The 27,884-nt window shown below is 42.8% G+C and overlaps 1 protein-coding gene across 1 annotated transcript; it reads left to right on the top strand.

Moving 5' to 3' along the window:
* Window positions 1-93: 93 nt before the first annotated feature.
* On the top strand, window positions 94-27,193 carry eif3ea (eukaryotic translation initiation factor 3, subunit E, a). The gene is made up of 13 exons (XM_071527464.1): window positions 94-199; window positions 1,447-1,564; window positions 1,895-2,012; window positions 4,131-4,173; window positions 5,019-5,123; window positions 10,188-10,313; window positions 10,667-10,791; window positions 13,165-13,291; window positions 14,180-14,281; window positions 18,925-19,034; window positions 25,103-25,205; window positions 25,679-25,813; window positions 26,991-27,193. Exons 1-13 carry the CDS (start codon window positions 110-112, stop codon window positions 27,024-27,026), a joined length of 1,338 nt encoding a protein of 445 aa, XP_071383565.1. The 5' UTR covers window positions 94-109; the 3' UTR covers window positions 27,027-27,193.
* Window positions 27,194-27,884: the final 691 nt, after the last annotated feature.

Below are 27,884 nucleotides of genomic sequence, written 5' to 3'. Positions count from 1 at the left end.
CCCTTGAAAGTCATCATCCTGGGCCTTCTTATCGGGGATGCTGAGACCGTCGCTGATTGGTCATTCCCTCCCTACTCTGCTGCATCCGCTTCCTTTCCTCGAGGTAAAGATGGCGGAGTACGACCTCACCACCAGAATTGCCCACTTTTTGGACCGGCATCTCGTTTTTCCTCTGCTGGAGTTCCTGTCTGTCAAAGAGGTATGCACCGTATTTACTTCTAAAGCTTTCGGCGCGTTCTGTGTTATTTTTAGGGACACGTAGATGGTCTTTAACCAGCCCCGAAAGCCATGTGCGCTGGAGAGCTGGTCTCAATTCTGCAGTTGCGTCAAGCCAGCCAGTCCTAGCCAGAATAGACCCGGAAGTGTAGCGATTCTGCCTTCAAAATAAAAGCGAAAGAAAGTCACCGTTAGGAAAAACTCCTAAGTAAATATCGGAATGTGCACAACAACAAAAGGATTGTAGCATAATGTTTAGTAGAGTCATAACATTATACATGGAGTGAAAATGTAGTTGAAAAGTACACACGAAGGATAGTAAGTAGTATCATTGTGCATGGCATTTCAGTTGGTTTTTAATTTGAAAATACAAGGCCGGAAGTTGTGCTTTTTATTGTGACTAGTTTGACAGTGGTTAATTCAGCCTCGCGCTGTTTCAGCTGACTGTAGGAGCGCGCGTTTCAGAACTCGAAGTCGTAGGTTGTAGACATTCGGCGGGCGGTGTTCCCTTACGCACGCTACTATTCAATAGGCCAATAATGTTGCCGCCCAGTTGGAAAACACAGGGTCATAAAACATTCGTATTTCTGTTCCTGAACGCAATGCTAACCCTTAGCTTAGCAGCTGGCTGTTTTAGTTTTAACTGCAATAATGAATCCATGGGTCGGATTGGATAGTACAGCAACAACTGGGAAGCATCAGTAAATAGCCGGAAAATGTTTATTATAAATATCCATGTCAGATCAAGCCGTGTCGGCTGGTTGAACAAGCAGGGCCTGCCGACACCCAGTTAGCTACGTTAGCTTATGGTAACGTTGCCGTTAGCTAACTGACATGCTAGTAAGGTACTTTTCCGGCTGTCTGCATGTTCTTCGTTGTTGAGCATTAACGTTACATCAGTAACATTCCGGAAAAATCAGCACCTTGTCGCCCTTTATGTTCTCAATAGTACTAACACCAATATTATTTAGGATATTGGATGGCAGATACAATTAACATGTCCGTGAGGAGTTGCTGCACTTTGCCAGGAGTTCACGTTACAGGTGGAACAAAGGGGCATAAATCCTAACCCAATAAATAGTTTTTGTCTTGTTCCTTTCTAATAATCATTAAAATTGTAAACAGCATGTATCATTCTTTGTAGCTGAGTTAAAACACCTGGTGAGATTATAATATCATACAAGACCATCCTCCTCACCTCTGTCTTCTATTATTGACCCTGTTTGTCAGATCTACAATGAGAAGGAGCTGCTTCATGGAAAGCTGGACCTCCTCAGTGAGACCAACATGGTGGACTTCGCCATGGATGTGTACAAAAACCTCTTCCCGGAGAAGGAGATTCCCCACAGTAAGTGCTCTGTGTACTGGCTTAATTACATGTTACATCCCAAAGAAGCTCCGTAGCTACACACTCCTCACCCCCTTTTTCCAACACTAACACACACACAAAACATATAAAACATGCATCACCGCCACCAGGAAAGATATTGATATTGCTTGATAGACTTCAGGCAGTAATACTGTGCTACACCACTCAATATTGATTTGGCTATAATAGTTGTTTTATCAACTATTTATTAAGATTTTGTCAGTTCAGTGCTAGAGCACAGACTATATACTGGTTGGTTTATGGTGTCACTATAATAAAAACACTCTTTATCCTTCCTGTGTCATTCAGCTCTAAGGGAGAAGAGGACAGCGGTTGTGGCCCAGCTCAAGCAGCTCCAGTCTGAGACTGAGCCCATCGTGAAGATGTTTGAGGACCCAGAGACCACAAGGCAGATGCAGTCCACCAGGTGAATAAGCCTATCATCACCAATTATATTGACTGAGAGTCGTCAGCTTTTTTGTTTTTGCCAAGACATATCCCAAAACATTTTTTTAGATGTTAATAGTTGCAGCTAATAAGATTGGTAGATTTATTAGTGGTCTTACTTTAATGATTCTAGGATTAGTAAAAACGGTAGTGTGATTTAAAACTGTGTGTAGCATCGCAAGGGGATTTTGTAATTGAAGAATCAACTGCATTTCCCAACTGTCTTTGGAGGGTTTCATTGAGCGAAGTCAGCAAACGCAGAAGGGAAAGGAGACAGACACAAGATGCTGTGGTTAACTTTATTAAGGCTATTTTGTCGTCTGTGGTGATTAAAATAGTTTGGTCATATTCAGTCTTCATCCTTTCCTTTGTGTCTTGGCGAGAGTGGGTACAGTTAATCAAAAGCATTTTTCATTTTCATCCTCTTTCCAGTTTGTCGTTTTTGTTGTTTTGTTGTTTTTTGTAGCTGAGTTGTAGACATTTGTTTATTTAAGCCAAAGTTTTGCAGAGGTTCTAATTGAACTGTTATGTGAGATTTGAAGCCTGATAATTGCAACATAGAGTTAGCTCTTGTCTGTGTTATTGTTAGTTTGCTGTCAGTTTGCAGTTGGGGGAAATCTCTCTTTTGGATGAGGAGTCATGTTTCCATCTTTAGTTATACATAAATTGTTTTTGATACCAATGGATTTGTAAAACAATAGGAAACCCATCTGGGGTCACTGAAGAATTCTGTCTTAAGCCAAAGGACAAGCAACAGTCTAATTCAATTATTGTGGCCTATCAGTTTAAATTATGCTTGATGCAGTTGTTTGTTTTTGACATGATTTCTGGATTTATACAGGGGATCATCCAGTACTGGAAATGACAAATGGTTAGATATTTGAATCCCTTAGCCCTGTACACTTGGGTTAATACAGACAGATATACAAATGATTTTACAGTGTAGTAGAGCCTATTAGGCTTAGTCCTTTTATTGAACAGTTAGCAAATATGGGCCATACCAGACTTTATTTGGACAGCAACTGAAGCCAGAAATCTCAGGCCAAGCCTAGCCATCATAGTCAATCATATAATAGCCTAATCTATAAACAATCTGTCATTATTAGAAACACTTTATGGATTACGAGCACCATTAGGCTGTAAACTATGTTCTAATTTGTTTGGATTTGTTGAAGTAATGAAAACCACTTTGGGGTTTTTGACCCAGCATACTGCCTCTGGTTCCTTGACTTTTTTAGTGCAGAAGGTGGCAGTAATGCTGTGCAGACTTTTTTGTGAAGGGTAGACACTTGATGGACATCTCAGCAGCAGTTCTCTCATCTAAAGCCTAACACATTTTGACACTGGAGAGATGTTTTGTATTACCATTAAAGCATAGTGTGTGGATAATGCTCTGTTGCCCTTTACTATGCCAAGGCAGGTAGATACAGGTGCTGTGTAGCTTGAGCTGCGGCTTAAACATGTGCTGTAGAAAAGGCATCTGTTGTATTGATGTTCTCTTAGTGGATGGTATGGCCAGTGGCTCTGATAAATCATTAGGATCTGTGTTCCCATCATGCACAGCAGGCTAACATTCCCCTCCACAGGTAAGCTAGTCACCTAGGAGCTGCTGGAGACTGTCCTTCATTAGACTCCAGGCAGGAGGCAGCATGGCCTGAAGCAGTGGAGATGCCTTCCACGGCCTTTTACACATATCACACATGTGAAAACACATACATTCACATCACAAAAGTACACATACCCAAGCAACACACATACTTTCATTATGGTGCGTAAATTTCTAAATGCCAACACTGTAGATCACATGTAGAGAAGGCCATAGAGTCTCAAAGACTGTACTGAGAAATCAGGATGGATTTTATTCACCAGACGTAATTTGTTAGACATGGATTAGATTTGTAGTAGCCAAACCAAACGTAATAAACAGCCCATCACTTTACTTTAAAAGTGAAATGGACTTCACTTGCATACAGTTCTTGATCTAGACCAGAAATGGAAAAATACACCTGAATGAGGCTCCAAAGACCAGGATGTCAGCCAACTGGCGACTCCAGTTAAATGGCTTCTAACTACACGAACTGTCTTGCTTTTTTTTCAGGGACGGACGGATGCTGTTTGACTATTTGGCGGAGAAACACAACGTAAGTTGGCTTACTTTGCTGACATCTCACTTCTTCACTGCATTTCCCATGACTCCTATGTGAACCCATGGTTGTTTAGGGGTGTAGTAGGAGGGGCAGGTCGAGCAGGGAAATGCAAAATTACTTCCCAAAACCCTTAACTCATTTTCGGGGTTTGTATGGCTTGCAGAAATTCTGCGGACATTTACATTCTGTGGTGAATTGTTAAGAATAAACGGAGTAGCTCGGGACTCGTGGATAGAGCCGCAAGAATGCCGGAGGTTCTATATTTGGCGTGATGTTTGGCTTCTTACCCTCCCCTCCGTTGGTCCCCTCCCACTCCGGTATCCCGCTGACCTGCACCCTGTCCTCACTGCACCTCCACACAGCCCAGGCCCAGGGCCCCTCAGCCTGCTGTGGGAAAGGCTTGGGCGGCCCGGAGCACCCACTGCCTGTCACAGCTACACTGAATCTCCGTGAAAAGCCTCAGTGCACACTGACGTCAGCACACACTGCTCTGAGACACTGGACAACAGGAAGGACATTTAAATATAGGCAGACATGTAGGCCTGAAATGATATCCCTATACATATATACGCCTTATTTAGTTCACATGACCACTTCTTGGTGTGTTTGTTGCACAACAAGCAGAATGTCCTAGCTTTGTGAACTTTAAAATAGATGTAATTGTGTTGATTATTTTTTGTAGCATTCTGTATGTGGTTGACTATTTTTTTGTTCTGTACACTGCCCATGCATGACAGAATACTGCTGACATTTTTTTTGGAAGGGTGATTTATGCTTATATGCTTATTTATGCTTATTTTTCAGTCTATGGTATTGATACTCTTGTGTTTCTCTTGAAGTTCCGTCAGGAGTACTTGGACACTCTGTATAGATATGCCAAGTTCCAGTATGAGTGTGGAAACTACTCCGGTGCTGCAGAGTACCTCTACTTCTTCCGTGTCTTGGTAAGTTTGCAGCCTTTGTCAGACACACATTAAACAACAATAATACAAATAACCATTAATCGTGATTTTTGCTGAGTTTTATTTCACAGGACAAACTCAAGGGTAATAACTGTAGTAATAACTGTACAGCTTGCCTTACTTAACAATGTGGTTGTAGTATTGCAATATTTTCATGGATATATTAGCCTGAGGCATTTCTACTATGACATATTAAAATTGCATACCACATTATGTTTGCCAGATTACTTTAATTCCTCAAAAGGCCAGTGCTTGCATAGAGGAGGAAAGGAACACTTATAAGTAATTGAATGTGAAAAGCTTACGTCATTCCCTGTTCAATTCCCTGCACGTCTTCTGTATTAGGGGGAGGCTGCTGCTCCAGGACTTGAGTAGGATCTTTTTACTGGGCCAAGTGATCAGTGGTGGACTGCATAATCTGTCTTTAGTCTTCTCACTGGGCGGGCCTCAGTAGACAGCTTATTGATTTGAATGCTGTGGCCAGATAGCTCCTTGTCACGATTCCTGGGCTCATGGTGTGCTTAAGTTATGCAGGGCATCCCTTATTAAGCCTCATGAGGGCTACATGTAGTCTATTCTATTTTAGCAGAACTGCTTGTTATTGAGAGAACTTGAAGAAATGTTCATTTTGCAAAGTGTGTCCGGTGGGGCAGTTTGAAATTTACCTAATGAAGGCTATTTCATTTCTTTCCCACCGGTATTCTACTCAATTTCTGAACTGAAGTTTAGAATGATGATGAGTCAGGTGACAAAGACAGAGGTGTACAATATGGAGAGTTAGATTAAATAATTTTCAAGAGTTTAAATATTTTCAAAATCAGATAATACCACACTAGGTTTTTGCAGGGGAAGATAATTACAGTTCACAAAGAGTACTGGCAGTATTCTCGTTACACATGCGTACTCCTTATTTCCTCTATAAACAAAGAGACTCATTGCCTGGGCTCTGGCATTTGTGGCTTCTCTCCCACTGCCCTCAGAAATGAGTGAAAGATGAACTAGGCAGTGAATGGGCGAGGTGCAGCAGGACTGCGACGGCTATACCGCCTCTCTGAGGACTGGAAAGCCCTTTACTGGCCTTGGTGGCAAATTGAGTGAAGAGAGGAGAGTTTGGGTCACAGAGTTTTGTCACACTGGATAACTCTAAATCTTGTGAATGGACAGCCTGTAATTTTTTTATTCTGTGGAGCCGCCACGGCTTTAATAGATCTAATTGCCAGCAGGAGTTTAGCTCCATTTTGACTCCTGTGGTGTTATCTTGCACCAAGTGTTAGTAAGTTCAGCTCAACCGAGTGTCCTGTAATGACCGATGGAACCAGCCGGCATAGTCGGTGGTTTCCAAGTGTCACTCACTTGTCTTCTTGTTTTTGTTTGTCTTCGGTTCAGCATTGAGCTTTGCGGTAAAACAAAGACTCGTGCCAAAGCCAGTCCTGAAAGAATGGGCAAGAATAAAATCAACATTTTGTCTATTCATTAGAGTGAAAAACATTAAGACCATCTTTTGTTCCTATTCTAATTGGCATTTGATACTGCGCTGCGCTGCCTCTTGTCTTGCGGATGTCAGTGACTCTAGCTAGTCATGCACGTCGACGGTGCTGGAGTGTCCTCTACTGAAAAGCTTGGCAGAGGCTCTGAGCGATGATGAGCCCTCTTCGCTATAAACAGCCCTCTTAACCCAAAGCAGTTGGGTACTTAATTTGATGGGTTGTCTCACTGATGTACTCAGATCTATAGAAGGACGATTCGCATCCCAGACAAGATGATGGGTAATTCACCCAAGATTTCCACTTCCACCCCCTCCTAGAGAAAAAACATTAAAAAGAAAAGTCTTCAAAAGCTTGCAACGGATATACCCCCACCGTTCCAACAACAGTTGTTTATGGCTTTGCAACTCAGTCTAAATAAACCAAAATTGCTCTAATTGAGGTATGTTGTTCTAAGTCCAGCATAGATTTTTTTTTTTTACCCCTCAAATTGTTAGACCCCTCATTTTAAGTTCCAGCCAGAACAGGCTCTGTAACTAGATATCTGTTGCTTACTCTTGACAATGCAAGAGACTTTTCAGAAGGGGGGAAAAGGTAGAAATAGTGGGAGTCCGTATACTGCACTCCCCCTCGTCTCTTTTCTGTGTTTTGTGGACCTCCCATCTTCACAGGCCCCTTGTCTCCCTCCCCCTTATGGGAGAGGTGAGGCTCCATAAGTCATTTAACGTGGGAAACCCAGTCAATTAAACGAAGGAAGCCAGCCTTGCAAAATCCAGGCCTCAGGTCCTGTTACAGTGTGGCCTAGCGCGAAAAGAGCAACTTATTCATATCATCACTTAATGCAGGGATTGGATGTTGAGAATAAAGATTGAGTATCCCGACGGATCCCTAGCACAGTAAATTTATTGTTGCTGGTCAGTCAGTGAAAATGTGCCCATTTCGCAAACCAATGGAAACTTAAGGTAACTGCTGGAAAAACCCAGGTATTGAAACTTTTCTAGCGTGGCCACTAGTGAAAGCCAGGCAGTGTGTGTGTAGAAAGCTGCCATAATGACCTGGAGGTCAGCCAAACGAAGCAGGCAGGGACTTCCAAGAGAGGAAAAAAAAATAACAAACAAAACAAAACACTTCAACAGATGAAACGCTGACCTTTATACTGGCAGTGCAGCCAAATTTTTCTCTCGCTGTTACAATGCTGATCTTTCTTGTGACTTCTGTACTTAAAAAGTCATTCGGACCGGACCTAAGTAGGGCTCTGTGATCAAAGCAACTCCGCTGCTCGGACTGGGTGGATGGACACGACGTCTTACTGTGCTCTCCTGTCGGGGAATACCACAGGAGATTTTCCTTTCTTTTTTCCCCACTACCTGCCATCCTCTCATATAGCAGTTCGTTGAAATGTTATCAGAGTATAAATGGTCTTTGCTAAGTTCAAAAAAACCTTTTATATCCGAATAATCTTACCAATTTGTGGGGTTCCAGCAGAAACCTGATCTTTTTTTGGTGTTTCCTCTACTTGTGTATCTGTCGTGTCTCACAGTCCACTCCAGCGGCTGTCCGACGGTGTACGGGGGTGTGTGGTTAGCGTCTAGGTTTCTCTGGCCGCGCAGCAGACACCCACCCTGACTTCCTGCTTGACTCATGTCACTGTGTCTGGCGTTTGGTGTTATCGTGAACTACCATGGCACAGAGTTTCCCATGAGCCCGAGGGTGTAGCCTAACGTCCACTACAGAGTGATTGCCCTACTGAGGTTCAGAGGCATTCTCAACCTGCGTTTGATTACCTGATTATTTTTTGTTTGTTTTAGCCCTTTCTGGAAATCAAAAACAGTAGCCTGCAACCTTTTTGAGGGTGATTATCCTCACAAAGATGTGTCTTGTTAGCGTCAGTTCATATTTCAACCCAATTACCTTGTGATAACGACAGAGTTGTCCAAAGACTTTGTTATCGTAATTATCATTCACATGATTGTAGTGGACTAGAGTTTATTTAAACACTCTAAATGGAAGCACTATACTGACAATGTACCATGCATAGATTAGAGAATGTTATTTGCCAGGTTAGTGGGAAGTTATTTGCTGGTGATGTGTAAGGACATTGCTTGAGGATATTTGTTATTTGTTTTGCCGGTCTCATCATCCATCCACACATATATCATTTATACAAAATGATTGCTTGAAGCAGGATGGTCTCAGTGATGAACACCTCCAGATGCTCCTGGTGTTTGCTAGTCTCTGAATTCAGTTTCTTAATGAACTCTGGAGAAACACATTTTGATTAGGCTCGACCTCTCTCTTGCTGTCACTCTTCTTTTTTATATGTCTTTCTCTCTCTCTCTCTCTCTCTCTCTGTTTGTTCTTATAGTCTTGCTGATCAAAGCTCTCAGACATGTGTTTCACCAACTAGCAGTAGTAGCACCAGTGGTACACTTCATTATAGACCCCTCATAGAGGCCAGAGTGTTTTCACAAGGGATTTGTCCTGGGGTCAGTGCGGAGTCAGAGGAACTAGGGATGCCCCCCTCCTCCCGATGAGATGCTAGGTGTGCCTGCCCTCCCTATCCATACCCTTCAGATTGATTGTTATTCTTTCAGATTGGTGGCACAGCTCATTTTCACTTAATTGCAGTTGATGATACAATTTCAGCTTTTTTCAGGTATGGAATCTAGGAGAAACCAAATGTTTGATGTAGAGGAGTGGCTTTGTTGGTGATATGCATCTGAACACAGCCTTGCCTGTCCACAGCCCTTTTATACTGATTAGGATGGATCTGACCCATGTCGTGCTGTGGTATGGCAATGTCAATGATGGAGTGACCTTTGGCCTTGTGACCCTGTCTTAATAACATTTGAACTTTGCAACTTGCCAAAAAGTGTTAGTGACCAAAGGAGCAGGTTGACCTGGTAAGAGTTGGGTTAAATGATAGTTTCCACTCTTATATCCTATTGAAAATAGCCAAATGGCCTTTGGAATGTTTGTTGCAAATAGGCTTATGTAGTAGCTTATAATGCAAGCTTTCATTTTCCATCTCCACATTTTAAGACCTTCAGCATTACCCTAGATAACTAAACAAGACTACTACCAAATGTTTTAGCGCTAGCAAATTGTTCAGACAGCACAGTGACACATGCTTCAAATATGCCTCTACTTATTGTGGTAATCTGAAAGGATCGCACAGTATGGTCATCTGCAATGCAGCGGTCGTAGTATCTCAAAGTGCAGCAAATTAGGTTTTATAAAAAGCTAAACAGTCTTTCATGATCCATTTCTCTTTTTCTGTCAAGCCCCATTCCCTTAGGATGACATAATTTAATTCATTTATCCAGTATAAATAAGAAAAGTGACTGCACTGTGCAGCAGTGCCACTGAAGCCAAGCAAGCGGTGGCAACAGCCCGGTCTCATGGTGTACGGATGCAGATGTTATTGAACACTTAGTCAGCCTGGATGAGGAGACTTTTAATCAGTATTTAGTCTGCCAAGTAATGTGGAAAAACTGTTGTTTCATATGTTGGGAGAGCTGCCTGTTCCAGGTTTTAACAAGTGTGCCATGTTGTTCCCTAGGTTCCATCTACAGACAGGAATGCCCTGAGCTCTCTGTGGGGCAAGCTGGCCTCTGAGATCCTGATGCAGAACTGGGAGGCTGCCATGGAGGATCTCACTCGCCTGAGGGAGACTATCGATAACAACGTAAATGCCCCACTTCTCAGAATTTGATACCGCATTTAGATTCCCTTACATAGACTCTCATATTGACCACTTCACTTTTCAGCACAGCACTGCTGTGGTTGTTTTTTTTTTTTTTTTCTCCCTCCCCACACTCACTCATCCGACTACTTAAGAACTTGGATTTGAGTTCTTAGTGGCTGTAGGTATTTGACTGATGGCCGTTTAGGAGGCGAGAACATTTTTTTTTGCATTACTGGAGAATATGACTGGTTAAATTATCTCTTTCTCTCTTTTTGCTTGTCCCTTCCTGGCTATTTTCGCTGCTTCCTGCCTTCCTTCCTTCCTTCCTGCCTTTCTGCCTTTGTCCTGTCCAGTCTGTCAGCTCCCCTCTCCAGTCTCTCCAGCAGAGGACATGGCTCATTCACTGGTCTCTCTTCGTCTTCTTCAACCATCCCAAAGGCAGAGACAATATCATTGAGCTTTTCCTGTATCAGCCTCAGTAAGTATGATTTACGACAATATTGTTTACAATCTGGTTTCTTGTTTTACCCCTTGCTTTACACCCAGAAAATTGCAATACTACACCAGATCTACACTTTTGGCTCTTGGGCAAAGCAGGAGGTAGTTGTAAAGATAAGACTCCATTTCCACAAAGCAAAGGCTAAATGCCCACAGGAAAGGCAAAGAAGAGTGCTGCACCTCAGTTGAACCTTGGCTCTCAGGGTTGTTGGCCCAGGAAGGTAGATCCAAATGGGCATACAGTGATTTAGTTGGCAGATAATCGTAGGTCCTGTGAGATTTGGAGGAAAAGTTAGAGCTATTTTATAGAACTAACTCGATTTTGAGAAAACCATTTGCTTTAATAACGCTTTTTTGCGGGGGGGTGGGCTTCTTCATGAACCCTGCTGGTATTTTTAAAGTGGTTTCAGTCGTGTGTGTTTTTTGTGTGGTCTGTTTACTCTCCAAGTCGAGAACGAGGCCATGTGTATCGCAGATCGGAAACTTTATACACTGTGTTAAAATTTGCACACCACCTATTTTGATGTTTTTGCTCCCTCCCCCTGTCCTGATTGTAGGTTTGTGCAATTGAACAGATGATTGGACTCCACAGATAGTATGACAGGCCACCACAACACAGCAGACTGAGATGTCTGGTTCTCTGAATTTTACTCAGTTTTTAATTTTATTGTGGATGATTAAGGGAGCCTGCCCAATAATTACTCATGAAAAGCGCACCCGACCATCTGTGTGGACAAACTGAGGTCGTTTTGTGTGCTTTGCAGTTTCACAGTCTAGAAACCTCATGTTTTCCCCAGTGAGGCTTGGCTTGGCTCTTGTCCCCCATCTCTTGACCATTACTTCCTTTGGCTGAAGTCAGTGACCAGTGGCTGGCCTTCAGCTCCACATTTGACCTTCCTTACCTCTGCAGTCAGCAGATGTTGCCCAAAGCCTTGTTTGTGTACTAATGACAGACTGCACTGAGTTCAAGGGCATTCGTGTAGAAAATGATGTTCAATAACAAACTGTGATGCAGGTGCAAACTGGACAAATAATACTGCGGTAATGCAACCCAAGCAGTCACTTGATTATCTGTATCACTTGTTCTACATCATTTTCTTCTCCAGATGGGCCATGAAATTGGAACTTGTTTCCCTGTCCCTATTCCCTGTTCTCTCTCACAGTTTCCCCATTCCTCCCCCTCCCTTCTCTCCTCTCTGGTACCTCTCTGTTCCTTGTAACGTTGAAAATGTTTTGAACAGGGGAAATTTGAACTCTTACTTGATTTCTTGGCTGCATGCCTCAGTAGCATCTTCAGCAGCCAGTACAGCAGCGTTGTTGCCCCAAACTCGAAAATGATTAAGTCCCCTAAGTGGGGTTGGGTGAATGTTACTTATCCCCATCCCCACCCCCACCCCCCAGGCCTTCGAATCCCAGATATGGTACAGTGACTCATGCAGGATTGCTGGCTATTGGAGCCCCCCCTGGAGAGTGAGTAGGTGTAAGTTAATCAGGAACACAGCATGGAGCATTGTGGTCTGCCACGGGAGTCAAGCAACTACAAAGGGAGGGAGGAAGGGGGAGAGCTCCTCTAAAACCAGGCTGACGATGGCTTCGCCGAGCAACCCACTGCTGTTTTTAGACCCGACATCACAACTGCCACAGGTCCCTTGTCCCTTTAATTGTTCCAGCTAATTAAACCGTTGTCGGCGCTCTTTCTCTGAACACCATGTGTTTCTCTGGCCTAAGCTATAGGAGAGCTGAAGGGGCCCACTTACTGTGGCGGGGCAAACTCCACTTCCTCTTTTCAAATTTAATTTGGTCAGTGGGGGTTGAGTGGAGGGTGAAGTTCAAAGATAGATGTTGGGATAAGAATAAGGAGTGGTCCTGATACAGTTATTGCACATCTTGACAAGGCAGGCGTTGTATGTGTGCAGGCCTTACATGTTGTTTTTACAGAAACACTGTCTCCAGAGTCGGTGTGGGATTAGAATTGGCCTGTAACAGGGCCCTGTCTCTCGTGCTCAGCCCTTAGCCAGTTGACCTGTGGTTGAAACACCAGTCCCTGATGGATAGGGTTTCAGCTACTGGGCAGGTCCCTGCTCGCTGATCTGTATCTACTAGCCAGGGTTTCCTTTCCCCCTCCCTCTCATAAGACGCTAATGAAAGAGACGGCTTAGAGCTGGGACCCATGTCCTGCAGAGAGGGTCCTGTTAGGTCACTTATCTATTTAGCTGGAAAGGCTATTTCTCCATTCTAAATGCCAGGAACCCAATAAGCAGCCAAAATGTTATATTGTGTGTCCTTGTAAAGATCATGTCTTTGCTTACATTGGTCTGATAAGTGATGATGACCTTTTATTTTGTCATTCCAGATACCTCAATGCCATCCAGACCATGTGCCCTCACATCTTGCGTTACCTAACCACAGCGGTCATCACAAACAAGGATGTCCGTAAGCGCCGGCAGGTTCTGAAAGATCTGGTGAAGGTCATACAGCAGGTAAAACTGTGTATTTTTCACCTCACGATGTTTCTTACACTTTACAAAGTACACACAGTTATCAGGTCATTACTTACAGGCCCAGGGTTTCATACAGGCATTGGTGAGTGAGCAACTGACCATGTAAACCCAATAGCATTGCTGACAGTCCCTTCCAAGAGCAGGGAGAGTTTATTGGGGTTTGGGTCCAAGCTGGAGAAGTCTTGAACCCATTACATTTGATGAATGGTAGTGCGCTGTCTGATTGTAGTGTACCGATGCCTTCCCCACCAATGACAGTAGCTTCTTCAGAGATCAATGGCTCTGAAATCCAAATAAGCACCGTCTCGGTGGGTTGTGGGTAATCACTAAAACATGTGCTCACTGCTCTCTGCTGTAAGGCCTTAGGTCTTCTTGGGACTCTTCCTCTAAGCATGGTTTGGAACTGTTGGGAGTTTAGAATGTGTTTTTACTCAAGTCCTTGTAAATCGTAATGTTTATTTAGCTATGGTCCCCAGCAATTGGCATTTTGATTACGTAATAGACATTGTTCTTTGCTTGTCAAGCAACTTGAACTAAATCATGTTTTATGATTTTTTTTTGTCTGATTGAAACTATCAAATTTACTGATATCAGTGATTTCTGTTGGACTAGAACAAACACACACTTTGAATGCTTTACATGCATAGTGTTACATCATGAATCACACAGGATTCAGATATTACAAGTTCAACATGGTTTAAAGATAATTTCATTTAAATGCTTTACTTGCATCCGGACATAGTTCAACCTTGATTTCATTAGCAATGACAGTTACAACAGGCAAGATGCTAAAAGTGAGTTTTTTCTTTATTTACATTTTTTTTTTTTGGGCACAGAACAGACACTCACATTTTGTTTTTTTTCCAGGAGTCTTACACCTACAAAGATCCAATTACAGAGTTTGTGGAGTGCCTGTATGTGAACTTTGACTTTGATGGTGCACAGAAGAAACTGAGGGAGTGTGAGTCGGTAAGTACTTCAACCACCCCTCCACCACTCATTACTCATTTCAACCAATTTTGGGAAGAGCAGCCAGCCCTGGTTTATGGTGGCTCTCTGTGATGATATTGTGATCTATGGAGGACCCCTGATTTGTGGGCCAATCTCCTGAACTTTCTCATGGAGCATAGTAGTAAACACCATTCATGATCATGTGATTTCTCTCTGACCTTATTTGCTGGAGTTCTGCATGGGTCCAGTGCAGACAGACCAATGATAGTCTGTGCCTTTATATCATACTGGTTGATACAGAGGTCCTCTTGGACACCCTATGACTCACGCCCTCGGTCAGATTTTTACTATGGCCTGTAATTGTCCATCAGGCTAGTAGTTAACAGTAAAAGCTTTATAAGCAAAAGTCTATGCAGAGGCGTGCAGACACTCATTTTAAGAGAGAGGTCTGTCATAGAAGAGCCATTTACGGCATTTATTTCCATTTTGGTTTGTAATGGCTCAATGGCTTATACCATAACAATTCCAACTGTAGTCCTTGAGCTAAGAATGGAATATGAGTGGCACGCTGTAAAAGACCTCTCTTAATGTTGACAACACAGTCGCTGTGAACACTTTGTAATGTGATTTGATTAAGGTGACCATAGATTAGGTGATATCTAGGGCTGGGTGAAAAAAATCAGTTCACAAATACATATATATTTTATTATATTTTTATTCACAATTCTGCAAATCTTTATGTCAAAACTCTTGTGATTTTATCAAGAAAATAATCAAAAAAGTGATCCTCTAGTGATGATTTCGCTGTGGCTTTGAGAAGTACAGAGGATCCACTTGGCCTGTTCAGTAGTAATGCTGGCGGTCATTAAGCCAGCTCCAGCAAATCTTGAGGTATATGTTTGGGTGCTTTTCAGATTCAAAATCAAAAAGGAGAGACATTAACTCAATTAAAGTAACATCTGTAAGCATTGCCATTCGGTATTAAAATACTGCGGTAACACAACAAATTTAAACATACCTGACTAGACACCAGTCAGATGTTTTCCAACAGCCTGTGGTTAAATCTGACAGAAATGAGCCTGTTTACTAATGTGTGTATTTCAGTTCAACTCACTAGTGCAAAGAGTTGTGCATTTTCAGTGTGTATGTTTACATGTTATTACAAGTTATTTTGGTGCACTACAGCGCACAGATATTTGCATATATAATTTGCTGCACTTCATCATACGTACAATACTAAAAAGATTCACTGTATGGTTTGTATCAATACACTGCACATTTCAGTCATATATAGTGTAATGTATAATATCAATACTGTGAGAAGTATCAGAATTTTACCATGACCCATGTTATTGAAATCAGAATGTATTGTGAGGTCCTTGGCAAAACCCAGCCATAATGATATATGCCAGACAAATGACTAATGGCAGATGTTCAGATTCTTATCATTCATTTGTGAATAATTTGATGTGGTTGATTACTAACAGGTCTGACATTCATGACTGTTACTGACAGTCAAACCACACAGGTCAAATTCTACCCTGTAATTGATTGGTTTGGCATTTCGTAGGTCGGTGTATTTTCAGCAGCCACCGTCATACCGTGTGAAATCGTGTCATTCAATATAATTTCAGGTTCTCACAACTTGCAGTATAAGGTCACCTTCACTTAATTTTGTGGTGCCATGGTAGTATATTTTTTTTGTCCAAAATGGTTCCTATCTCAAATAGCTTTGATGTGTGACCTTCAGGGAATTCCTACATTTTTTAAAAATGTTCATGTTGATGGGGTTTCTAATCTCAACTTCCTCTGCCAGGGCTTGCATATTTTGAGATATTTACCATGCACGTGCTGCATTTTTGTCCAGTTAGATATGCACCATAATTGAGAAAATTAAGGTCATCGTTCATTTATAGCAAATCATGTGCTGCATTGATGAACTAGCCTATGCCCCGGATATGACTAATTTAGGCCTACTGATGAGGGGCTGGTCAGCTTCTAGAGACCCAATCAATGGACAGCAATCAGATTTAGAGAGAGAACAGGTGTCCTAACTGGTGTTGTGCTGTATGTATATTCTGTGAAACTTGATCTTCTGGTACATTCTTTGCATACACACTGTAATTTGGTTTTCCCAGATGACTTGATAATTTGGACCTGCAGAGGAATAAAAGGCTAAACTTGGGGCTATTGGGCCCCTTTTTCATCTTTTGCCTCTTGACGATAAACGTTCACAATGAAAAACATCTGGCCTGATCAAATGGCTCTTTCACAGGAGTAAATGTTTATAAATCATGTCAGCGGTTTACTGAAGGTTCCATTTCGTTCTAATCTATTTTTAAGCTAATATAAAGAGTCTGCAGCTTTCCAAGTCACCATTTAACAAATGAGGAAGTTATAACCAAAGTCATTTGCGCAGATTTGTTTTTACTTAGTTATACCCTCACAAAATCTGTGCTTGGTCAGAAAGAATTCAAAGCACGGTCCCAGAGAAAATGAGATTGTTCCTGTGCAAAAGCCTCCAGGGGCCATCTCCAAATGATGACATGTACTACCAACAATATTAGGGCTGGATCCTATTTCAGCTAAGACATGACACACTCCCTCAATCACCGACCTTGTTAAACACTTGCACGCACTTTTTAAGGACTCTCCGGGTTGGTCTTGACCTCACTCCACAGGGTTCTGTTTACAGAGACTCTACTGTGGTTGAAACAGATGCTCAATCCCAACTACCTCTCAGGTCAGAGCCCAAGTTATTCCAGGTGCTTGTAACAGGGGCCTGGGAATAGGTACCTGTCAGTCTTATCAGAGCATGCCCAATGTACACAAAAGCCCTCATCAGACCTTGTTCAGTTCACAAACAGGTCTAGTGAGGTGGGTGGTTACACAGAACGTTTAACTACACCTTCAATGCATTACCTGTGATGGTCTGCAAACATTTTCACAAAATGGTCTTGTTTGAAGTCGATAAGGAAAGACTTTTTTTCCCTACAGACATTGACACGTGAGCCTTTAAAAAGCACATCACTCAAGGGTTAAAGGGATGCTTCGTAGAATGTGGAGTGATGGCTGAGGTAAATAGATACCCCAGTGGGATGGGCTCTCTTCCTGATGAGCATTTGTAATGCATCAATTTGGAGCCATTGAGAAGACAAAAAAAGGCTCCATTGCTCTGTGAGTGGCACCCATCTATTTACTGATTGCTGTAATAGCCAGATATGGGTATTGTTTTCAGCTTCCCTGTCTTCAGTTCACTGTACCCTTCACAATGGTTTGAGCCAAGTGCTTTCAAAGTGGGGAGTTTAGCTTGGTTTAAATTGTCCTGTTCGGGGTGTTCAAGTTTTTTCTTTCCCACTCCACCCCAATCTGGAATCACTGTCAGATGTTAGATGCTTGCATGTCAAAGAATGAAAAGTATAGGCCTACCTATAGTTCAACCCTCAGATTGTGCATAAAAGGGCTCTTGAAGCCCCTTTCAGAATTTGTTTAAGCTTTGTGGTCTGAATCCCAGATGACAGTAATTAGAGCACTTAGCTGTTCAAAGTTTATCAGCCTTAGATAAGCGTTGTCATAGCTGAAATGTGCATTGCCTGATAGCGCCATGTAGTTGGGATTTATTCAAGCAGAACCTTGGGCAGATAGCAGCTTTCTAAGCTTAAGCAAACAAAGAGCTGGTAATTCCTGGAGGACTTTTGAAGATGGAGGTCTGTGATGTGAAATCGCACTCAAAGGATAGTTGGAACACAGCAAGCACTGAGGAATGTGAGCATTTCACACAGTGGTACCTCCGGGTGCACAGCTGGGTCATGAACATTTACAGTAGATGAAGTAGATGAATCGTCCATCTGCGCTTTTTGGGTAGTGTCAAAGAGTCCAAGCAAGACTCTGTTTCTTAGTGTAGCAGGCCACAGGTGATACATGAACTGCTGAAAAGCCTTGCTCTCATCTGTGGGTTTATGTAGACTGGAGGTTCTCATATGTCTTGGGATGACTGTAGCACCCCTGAAAATCTGATGGTGTCTAAATTGGTAATCCTGCGCAGCAGAATTGACACGGTACCACTGGACCAGATGAAGGGTGATAAGTCACAGACACTGTGGTCAGTTCAGTGGCTGGCTCCACTCTTATGTTCTTGTCTCATGTGGAGGCGGCAGAATTCAAAGATTTGTGGTTGATTTGGAGCACCCTGCATGGCCTGGGATTACTCTCTTACAGATGGGGCTTTCTCCTTTCTCCTTTTTGCCAAAATAAACTGTTGGGTAACTTAAATGTGGCCAGAATGGACCTCCCTACCCCATTCACTCTGACTGTATCTCAGAAAGGGTGAATTTTTTTTCTTTTCTTTTTAATTTGACTTGGGTTTCACTGAATTGAGTTTTCCCACAATTGAATCAGGCTTGAATCCCAAAAAAAGAAAGAGATTGAAACCTGTAATGCTGCACTTATGACTCTCTGGGGCTATTCAGTCAGAAAGCCCAAGCTTGATTGCCATAACAAGTCTCTGAAAAGCTCTAAACTCTGTCCTTATTTAACTGTTTTACCTTCCTGGAACCTAACAGTGTTTTAATAGAAACTTTCAGCTAGCCTATACACCGACAGAAATAACTCTTGGTATAATATTTACACTAGTGTTATGTAACCTATTTTCTGTCGTCTAGGTTCTTGTGAATGACTTCTTCCTGGTGGCTTGCTTGGAGGACTTTATTGAGAACGCTCGCCTCTTCATCTTTGAGACCTTCTGCAGAATTCACCAGTGCATCAGCATCAGGTCAGTCACTCGTGCACTCATACAATCCAAACAAAATAAAACTACCAATTACAAGTTATGAAAGCAGTTCTTGTTGCCGTTGTAAGGAGACAATACAGTCGCCTTTAAACTAAGAGCATCTTGCACAGAATCCAGACGGATCTCAGAAGACTATACCAGGAAGTGACGTTTGCTATCACTAGATTCGCTCGGAGACCGCGGGCAGGAAGCAAGACCATCGGCTTTGTGATTAGTTGAATGTTCTCCACAGATAAGTGTTTATTGCCCCTTCCCCACACACATCCATGCTGACCCCACATCTTGGGGATTAAGCATTGGGAGGTTTAACTGCTTCCAGGTCTCCACCGGTTGTTCTGCTCACTAAACTTTTAAAGACCACCTGAGCGAGACCAATTCATGGACAGGTTTCTCCCAGGAAGAGGTCAGGGTTTAGACAGCTTTAGACGTTGCCAGCTGCTGTAACAGACAGGAACATTTCAGGTCCCTTTCTTTGGGTGGATGGAGGTCAGGGGGTTCTGAAGGTCTCTATTGACCCCTAGTTCAAAATACAGTGTTGTTACATGAAAATTAAATTGACCTTGGATGCCCACCAAAACCAAGAAATTTAAAATGCTAATTATAGTGAGCATTAGGGGAGAGAAAAAAAAGATTATAGTAATTGTCTGCAATTAAGAGGGATTATAGGATTTGGCTGCCTCTTTACATCAATTTTAGAGAAAGACAAATATAAAGACAGAGCATCCACCCTTCCCGGCTATTAGTCCTCATCTTTGTATGAGTGCAATTGTATATGTTGCCGTGTCTCTGATATTTTATTAGCTGATATGTTTCTTGTTTATCATGATTACTTCACTATTTTAGAGTACAAATTGCCCTGTGCCTTTGAGAAAGCTCTACTCACATTATATTGCCCCTCAGGCATATTAGGGATGTTCAAAGTTTGAAGGCAGGCCTGCATTTCAAATACGAACACACGATGCTCAGTGGAAAGAGGGAATGAATTACTTCTCTTGACACGAAAATGATTGCATTGACTGTTATATAGAGCTGTGGAGGTCTGTAGTCAAGGTTGAACCATGGAACATGATCAGGCTCTGTCGAAATCTCCAGTTGCAGATTGTCTGGAATTGATTAGGAGTCCTGGTTCTTTTTGGCAGTCTTACTGCAATTGGATCCATTTACTTGTTAAAGACCACAAAGGTTAGTGGTAACACTGAAATAGGAAGTTGAACGGTGATTTTTCTACTTTTCACCTTTTTTCAGTGTTTTTGGGTCTTTGTTTGTTGAGGTTTCTAAAGCAGGAATGCACATCATGGTCAGTGTCAGGGATTTCCGTGTTTATTTTTGGTGTTGTTATGACGATGGACAGAACATGTCTATTTTTGACCGACGCCCAAATTCCAAGTCATTAGTCCTCTACCCAGAAGCCCTCTGCACCCAAGCATGGACTCGAATGAATTTGATGCCTGTTTTTAATGAGGCCATTTTTACAGCTGTTGGCCATGATGGTTTCACAGATATTTAGCTTGCCTTTTGCCCACGGCATGGGACACAAAAGTAGACCAGAAGTTGGCGTAATTGAGTTATTTTATGCAATAAAGGCTTATGTAAAACGTACTGTAGGCAGTGAAAATGTGACCCTGTGATTCAAGCCTGCACTCGTAATTGCATGCACACACATCCTTTTGTCTAGACTTTTGAATGTCCTGTGTGTGTGTGTGCGCGTGTGTGTGTTTCCAATTTAGTTTTGTTTTCATTGTTTGATTTACAGGGTTTATTCCCTTAGTTCTTACACTGATGTTTCAGTGGCAAGACCCTACTTTGACCTCAAATGGCACACTTGTCCTTTGACGTTTTAAGTAAGTGCTTGAGACATGATCATTTAGCCCTCACTGCACTGGAAATGGTCGGCAGTGGACAGTTTTTTCCCCCATCACCACATTGTATTTGTACACAACAGCTTACTGGTAGTTGGAAGGATTGTGTTGTGTATTTGGATGTAAAATGGAAGATCTTTCCACCTCACAATTGAGTCATTAGAAAGACCACACGGTCATTTCGGTTTCCCCGAAAAATCAATTTTACCCCAAGCTGAAAGCGAGGTTGCTCCAAATGGCTTGGAATCTCCAAACACTATCATATGTTAGTGTTTAACAATGCATTCATTTTAGCCCAGCCATGTTAAGAAGGGGGCTACTTTCAAGAAAGACCCCCCCCCCCCCCCTTTCTCCTCTAACCTAGTTATACCCCCATGCCTGACCTCTCTCACAGAGTGTGAGGTTGGTATTGAGACACACAGGAGTCCCCTAGCCTGAAGTCGAAAGCTCAGGAGCCAGAGTGAGCAAGGGGTTGAAATGAAAGTGATCCCCTCTCCCCCAAGGAACAGGCCCATGGTTGTGTAAAACAAAACCAGTCATGGAGGCTGTCTGCTTGGCTTAAGGGCCAACGGATGTCAATAGTGTAGGTTGTGTAAGTCCAGCCCACTCCCTTGCCCCTCTCACATCTCCCTTTTTTCTCTCCCATTCCCTTACATCTCTTATTTTCTCTCTAAGGTCTAAGAAGGGGTAGCTGTTAAAGACCTGTTTCAGAAAGACGACGAGATAAAACAAGCCCCTCTCTGATATACAAATGTCCTTCCTAGGAGGAAAACATTGCCAGACTTTCCTTTATAAATTAGATTACATGACTTTGGCTGGTACAGGCCAGGGCCCTGGGCCTTTTGGGGCACTCTGTGTTCCTGTGTTATGCTGGAGAGATCACGTTCAGAGGGGTTAGGGGTTAGCCTAACTCCCTGGCGAGGAAACCGGATCATGTTTGTTTTGATCATCATATCTGACCTGGGCTTGACTGACATGTGCCCCCACTTTACCAAATTGTCAAACAAAACACCCAGGACCCCTGCGCGGCAATCACTTAATCACATGGGGAAAATCTGAATCATAACAAATTTTATTTGCATTTGCCTTTGATTGTTGGGTAATAAGTGTAAGGGCTTTTCTGAATGTCAGGACTGGGCTACGATGGAGTGTCACTCTTACAAGGTGTTGACTATTTTCATGTAGTTCTTTGCACTGCTGTAGAGCAAGGTATGCAGAGTTGCAGAGCAGGCCTGCTTGTCGGATCACTTTTAAGGAATTGTCTTTGGCTATGAGTATGAGCTGCAACTATCCCTCAATGCACCATTTGCTCTGCATGAGCAGCATTTAGGCCTGCAGATTTGCACCACAAAATGTCGCCTTACTCTGAAGCAAAACCCCTGCCCGGCCTCCCTGGTGTTAATAGTGTCACTCTGTGATGGCCGACATGTGTTAGCCATCACGACCTAAACTCGCGTCATTTGACAGCTGACACTTTCCGTACTTGTTAGGTCCCAAATAATGATCCATAAGAGCAATTTCTTTGCCATACATCATTTTCCACAGGCTTTGCTGAGCCTAAGCGTAATCAGCTGTCCAGCAGAGCTAGTGGTGGGAGTTTTTGTCAGCATGAGACAATTATGACAGGTTGATCAGCCTCCCTGCGCGCCTCTTCTCCCTCTGGGCTGCTGAGATTCACATGAATCAATCCCTAACTGGTGTTTTTCTATCCTGTTATCCACCTCCTCCATCACTTCACTGTGGTGGAAGTGCTGATAGATCATGCACTGAAAGACCAGAACTAATTTTGTTCATTATGCTGAGGTAATGCTATTTATTTGTTTATGCTTTTAATGACCCTTCCAGACACTGATATCATTTCAGTTCCCTTCTGTATGTGGTTTTGCCACCATTTGGAGAAAAAATTGTGGGTTAGAAAGGGAAGATGTTTTTTGTTTTTTTTTCTATTAGAGTCTTGAGCTAAGGCAAACATTATCATAACTGAGTTTACTTTAAACCAGAAGAATGTGTTAAAGAAGTCAGGATCTGGAAGCGACAGTTGAAATCAGTTTTGGTGGTGGTGGGATATGACTGCGGATCCATAGCGTGAGAAGTGGTTTGGTCTGGCCAGATTCAAGCTTACTCACTGGTCTGCTGCACTGAAGGAGACTCACAAAATGTGATTAATGGACCAGGAAGTGATAATTAGTGGGGTAAATTGTTTTTATATAGGTCTCATAACCCCTATTATTTTTGTACAAACACACACACACACACACACACACACACACACACACACACACACACACACACACACACACACACACACCAAGGGCACTCAGGCTGTATGCACTCACAAATTAGTACCTATTTAACCAAGTATGTGTGTTAATAAGGTTTGTTCAAAGGGGTGTGTGTGTGTGTGTGCGCGTTTTAGGTGTCTAGCTTTTGAGATGAGAAGTAGAGTTGCTGTAGTAATTGTGGGCAGTGCAGCAGAGGGGGTGAGGATATTTATTGGGGCCCTTATATGAAATGGGGCAGGAGGAAGGGGGCAGGAAACGTAGGGGGGAAGGGGGTCTAGATGGGGGTATTGAGGGGGTCTAGTTATTTTGAAAGCCACAAGGGAAGCCAGCTGCACTGGGGAAGGCTTTGGATCAAAGAATACCAGCCACCCTCCTACCTCCCTCCCTCTGTTGTGACACATCCATGTCCTGCTGTATCAAAGAGCAGCCCGGCCTCCAACCTGGCGCTTTCATTTTGAGGGACAGTAGCTGGTTGGACCAGTGTGTCACGGCAGGCTTTAGCGACCAGGTGGGGAAAGAGAGTGTGTGTCCAGGACATCAAAGAGTATAAGGGGAAGAGGCCTTGGAGAGAACAGGCTTACACCGTGGGGGAGTCCCACCACACCTAATTGAGTTAGTCTTACAAATCTCTAAATCATGCTCCTTTTAGTGGAAGGCCATTGTAAGTCTGTGGCTTTTGGAATTTTTTGGTTTACTTCATATTATATGACTTTCAGTCTGAAGTACAACATGTTGGCCATGTATTAACATTGTCATATTGTAATTAGCAACTGGTCATTTGGCACCTAATGTTCAGCATTCATCATGATGTAGTGTTAAATAAAGTAACAGAGTTATTTGGTTCAATTACGTATTTCATGTATGCGTCATCAGTTTCAGCTCCAGGCCACTTAAACATAAGCCCTATTCACACAGGACTAATATTACCTGGGGACGTCCAGTGATTTGTAATAACTGCAGCGATCGTCTGTGATTTTAAGCCTGTGTGAATCTGCCATGTCGGTAACTTGTAAAGTAGGGCTGCAACTAACGATTATTTTCATTGTCGATTAATCTGTCGATTATTTTCTCGATTAATCGATTAGTTGTTTGGTCTATAAAATGTCAGAAAATGGTGAAAAATGACGATCAGTGTTTCCCAAAGCCCAAGATGACGTCCTCAAATGTCTTGTTTTGTCCACAACCCAAAGATATTCAGTTTACTGTCATAGAGGAGTAAAGAAACCAGAAAATATTCACATTTAAGAAGCTGGAATCAGAGAATTTTGACTTATATTTCTTAAAAAATTACTCAGACTGATTAATCGATTATCAAAATAGTTGCCGATTAATTTAATAGTTGACAATTAATCGATTAATCGTTGCAGCTCTATTGTAAAGTAAAAATCCATGCGCAAATTACCTAACATATTTCAGTAAAGACAGAGGTCCCCTGATAATACTAATCACAAACGAATCAAACTTTTGGTAATTTCAGACGTAATTTGTTTTTGGCATGCAATTTCTTCTGTAAGTGCAATTGCTATCTTCCTTCCGTATGAAAAATTGAGGCAGTAGTGGAATCTATAGAGGAAGTTTTTGAATGCATTTTCAGGGCAAACCTCAAGTTTTGCTTTGCTAAATCAGGAAATTATACATCCGGGGCATCTATGATTTCAGCTAATTTCATTCCTTGAAACGCAAAGGTTGGGGAATAATTAATTAATTAATTACATGAGGTCCCCACATGATACTAGTCCTCTTCCAATAGAAGGCTATAGGCTGATTTCTTAGCCAGGTTATGCATCCTTGTACCTATCATCAGTATCGTCTCAATCCAGTTCCCTCAGCACCTAGACAAACCTCACTACCCTTCATGTTGCCTCTCAACCAGATTAGAACCCGATGTCTGTCTGTCTCCTTTCTACAGCATGCTGGCAGACAAGCTGAACATGACGCCCGAGGAGGCTGAGAGATGGATCGTCAACCTTATCCGCAATGCCAGGCTTGATGCCAAGATAGACTCCAAACTGGTAAGACGTCCCGTCTGCTTCCTCAATCAATCAGCTCAGGGCTTGATTGATTAATCAAAGCTTTTTAAACAGCCCCTCTGCAAATTGGGGGTGTGTGATAGTCACATGCTCCTTTTAGATGTACCCTCTGTGTGACTGCAGAATGATAAAGATACAAGTATGCCATTATTTGTGTCCTGATTTTGTAATTGAAGGGTACACCGTAAGGACGTTTTAACCGTAATATCTCACCCTCGTTAGGTCCCCTTTGTGAGGCTTCATGTTGAACCATGTTTTGGCATACACATCACAGCAGAAGTCCTCTGTAATCAGCAAATCATACCCCGTTGCTCTGGAATGACATAGAATTATCTAGATGTGCCTAGAATGTGACTATGCAGCCACTGGTTGGTGTTTGCGGGATGGTGTGTCTGCAAGACCAAATGTGATTGGCTCATTTGTTTCGATCGTGTCTTTGCTGTCGCTTTTTCTAGGGCCATGTGGTTATGGGCAACAACGCCATATCACCTTACCAGCAGGTGATCGAGAAGACCAAGAGCCTCTCTTTCCGCAGCCAAATGTTGGCCATGAACATCGAGAAGAAGCAGGCCCACAGCACCCGGAACGAGGTGAGCAGGACACACACACACACATACAGAATGCATACACCCAAACCTCCACCCCAGCTCATCACCGAAGGCCACCATCCCTCCCTTAACCGATCAAATCTCTAGAAGGTCGACACGAGTAGTTCAAAGCGTCTCCAATGATCAGCTGAGAAGAACAAGGCTGAAGAATGTTGATGAACAACCATCAACAAAAGCTCTCTTTACACGAAATAAGCCAGTAAGAGCAAGTTTAACGGAGCTAATGCTTTCATCCCTCCATTGCTCTTCAAAGGCCTAATGACAAGGTAGATTCCAAACAGCCATAAAACGAGGCCCGAGCACGGTGACTCAGCGCGGCAACGTAAATAAGGTGGACTCTCACACTGGCTTTTGGTGAACATTACTCAAAGCCTGGAGTTCCCTGCACTTAGGAGCTACTGCAGATGTCTGGCTCGGGGTCCAGTCATCCCGCGTGTGTGTTTTTGATGTTGACCTTGTGCGTATGAGTGGTATGTAGACCACTCAACAACTACAACGGCACAGAATGTCATAATCACACACACATCCTCTGACCTGGCCCTGTCAGTCGTTCTTTCACGCAACTCTCCACTCCTTGAAGTTGGTAAAGAAAGGCACGTCTGTCAAAGCAGATTGATGTGTTGGTTCCCCCGCTTGGAGCATGCCAAGGCCATGGAGTTACGACAGACATGTTAAATGTTCACTTTGTAACTGCGCTGCTCTTGAGTGGGTATCTTTTGATGTGCCCAATTACCCTCCTCCCTATTGTTTGAATATCTGCTGCAGGAGTGCTGCCATAACCCTGTCCTGTAAAAAAGCAAAGGCCCCCCTCATTAAGGAGTTTTTGTAATTAGACAAAAGAGGCTGCAAACAACTCACAGAGCACCATTACATCCTGCTATCCTCAAGGCTACAAATCACTTACATATAGAGAGCATTTACTGCTTACCATCTGGGTCGGCTGCTGAGGGTCCCTGTCAGCTCTCACAGCCACCCAGTGCCTACCAATAGAACACACACACACACATTATACACTCAAAGAAGGAAAACGTCACCACTTAACTGCTTGCACATGTACAATACTTTTTTTCCCACAATCAACAACAAAGTGTTTGTTTTGATCAGTCTAGCAGATCTAAAAATGCTCTAATTTTATGTTTTCTTCACCTTTTTCTTCCAGACACCAAACTGGGCAGGTCAAGAAACTGGATTTTAGCAACACAAAGAAGATGGATGGATTTTGCCCCATTTTTCTATGCATCATACCATTCTGCTACATCCAGTTGTTTTTTTCCCTTACTTGTCCCTCAAGGAGCAGAGTACTTTTTTGCACTTGGTTCAAGTCATCACCAATTCAATAAAAAAAAATGACCTACAAAACCATTTTCACCCATGATTGCCTTATTTCTGGACATTACAAACGGTGGTTGAGGTTTGAGTGGTCAGACTTTTTTGTATCAGTAATACTTGATGAAGTTTTAATGTGTGCATTGAGTCACTGAGTGGGACAGTTAAGACTGCTGTGTGTGATGCGGCTCATGTATGCGCTGTAATGATGAATGGCTGTTTAGTCTGTTGGTTTTATGGTGTTTTAGTGGTTCGCTTCACCGTGGCAGGCAGTCTCACTGAGTGGGACGTCGGATGAAGGGGGCAAACAGAGGTGATGTACAGTTACTAGTGGTCATACTCTCTGCCAGTCATCCTCCCCATCTGAGGACATGAGGGAGCCATAAAGAACCATTAGCCAGACGGACACAATCTTTTTAATGTCCCGCCCCCCCTTCTCTCTTTTCTCTACTTTCGACCTTCTCATAACTCAGCCTTCTCTTTCTCTCTGTCTCCCTCTCTCCTTCTTTATCGCAACTGCTCACAAACCAGTGTTTTGTTCCTCTCCCTGCCTGAAGCTTTCTTACTACTAAATCCTACGATTTTTATGTACAAATACACCCGTCTTATCGGCCCAAATCACCAAGTGTTGCTGCAATGGAGAAGCGCATCCAGTCCCCCCTAACTGAAACTCGCCCTAGTTGACCAAATAAAACTCTGGTGTCAGGTACGGTCAGTTCTGCACCCA

The sequence above is a fragment of the Centroberyx affinis genome, unplaced genomic scaffold (genome assembly GCF_046629955.1).
Source record: "Centroberyx affinis isolate AG114_WGS23_722 - 3 ecotype Tasmania unplaced genomic scaffold, CSIRO-AGI_Caff_v1 ptg001541l_1, whole genome shotgun sequence".
Lineage (NCBI taxonomy): Eukaryota > Metazoa > Chordata > Actinopteri > Beryciformes > Berycidae > Centroberyx > Centroberyx affinis.
Note: the sequence above shows the minus strand (reverse complement) of the source record. Positions and strands in the feature narration are given on the sequence as shown.

Bases quoted from the DNA above. Each gene is read 5' to 3' on its own strand.
- eif3ea (XM_071527464.1), top strand. From the start codon at position 110: ATGGCGGAGTACGACCTCACCACCAGAATTGCCCACTTTTTGGACCGG. The intron at 2,013-4,130 runs GTGAATAAGCCT...CTTTTTTTTCAG, and splicing joins AGGCAGATGCAGTCCACCAG to GGACGGACGGATGCTGTTTG. The intron at 10,314-10,666 runs GTAAATGCCCCA...TGTCCTGTCCAG, and splicing joins GGGAGACTATCGATAACAAC to TCTGTCAGCTCCCCTCTCCA.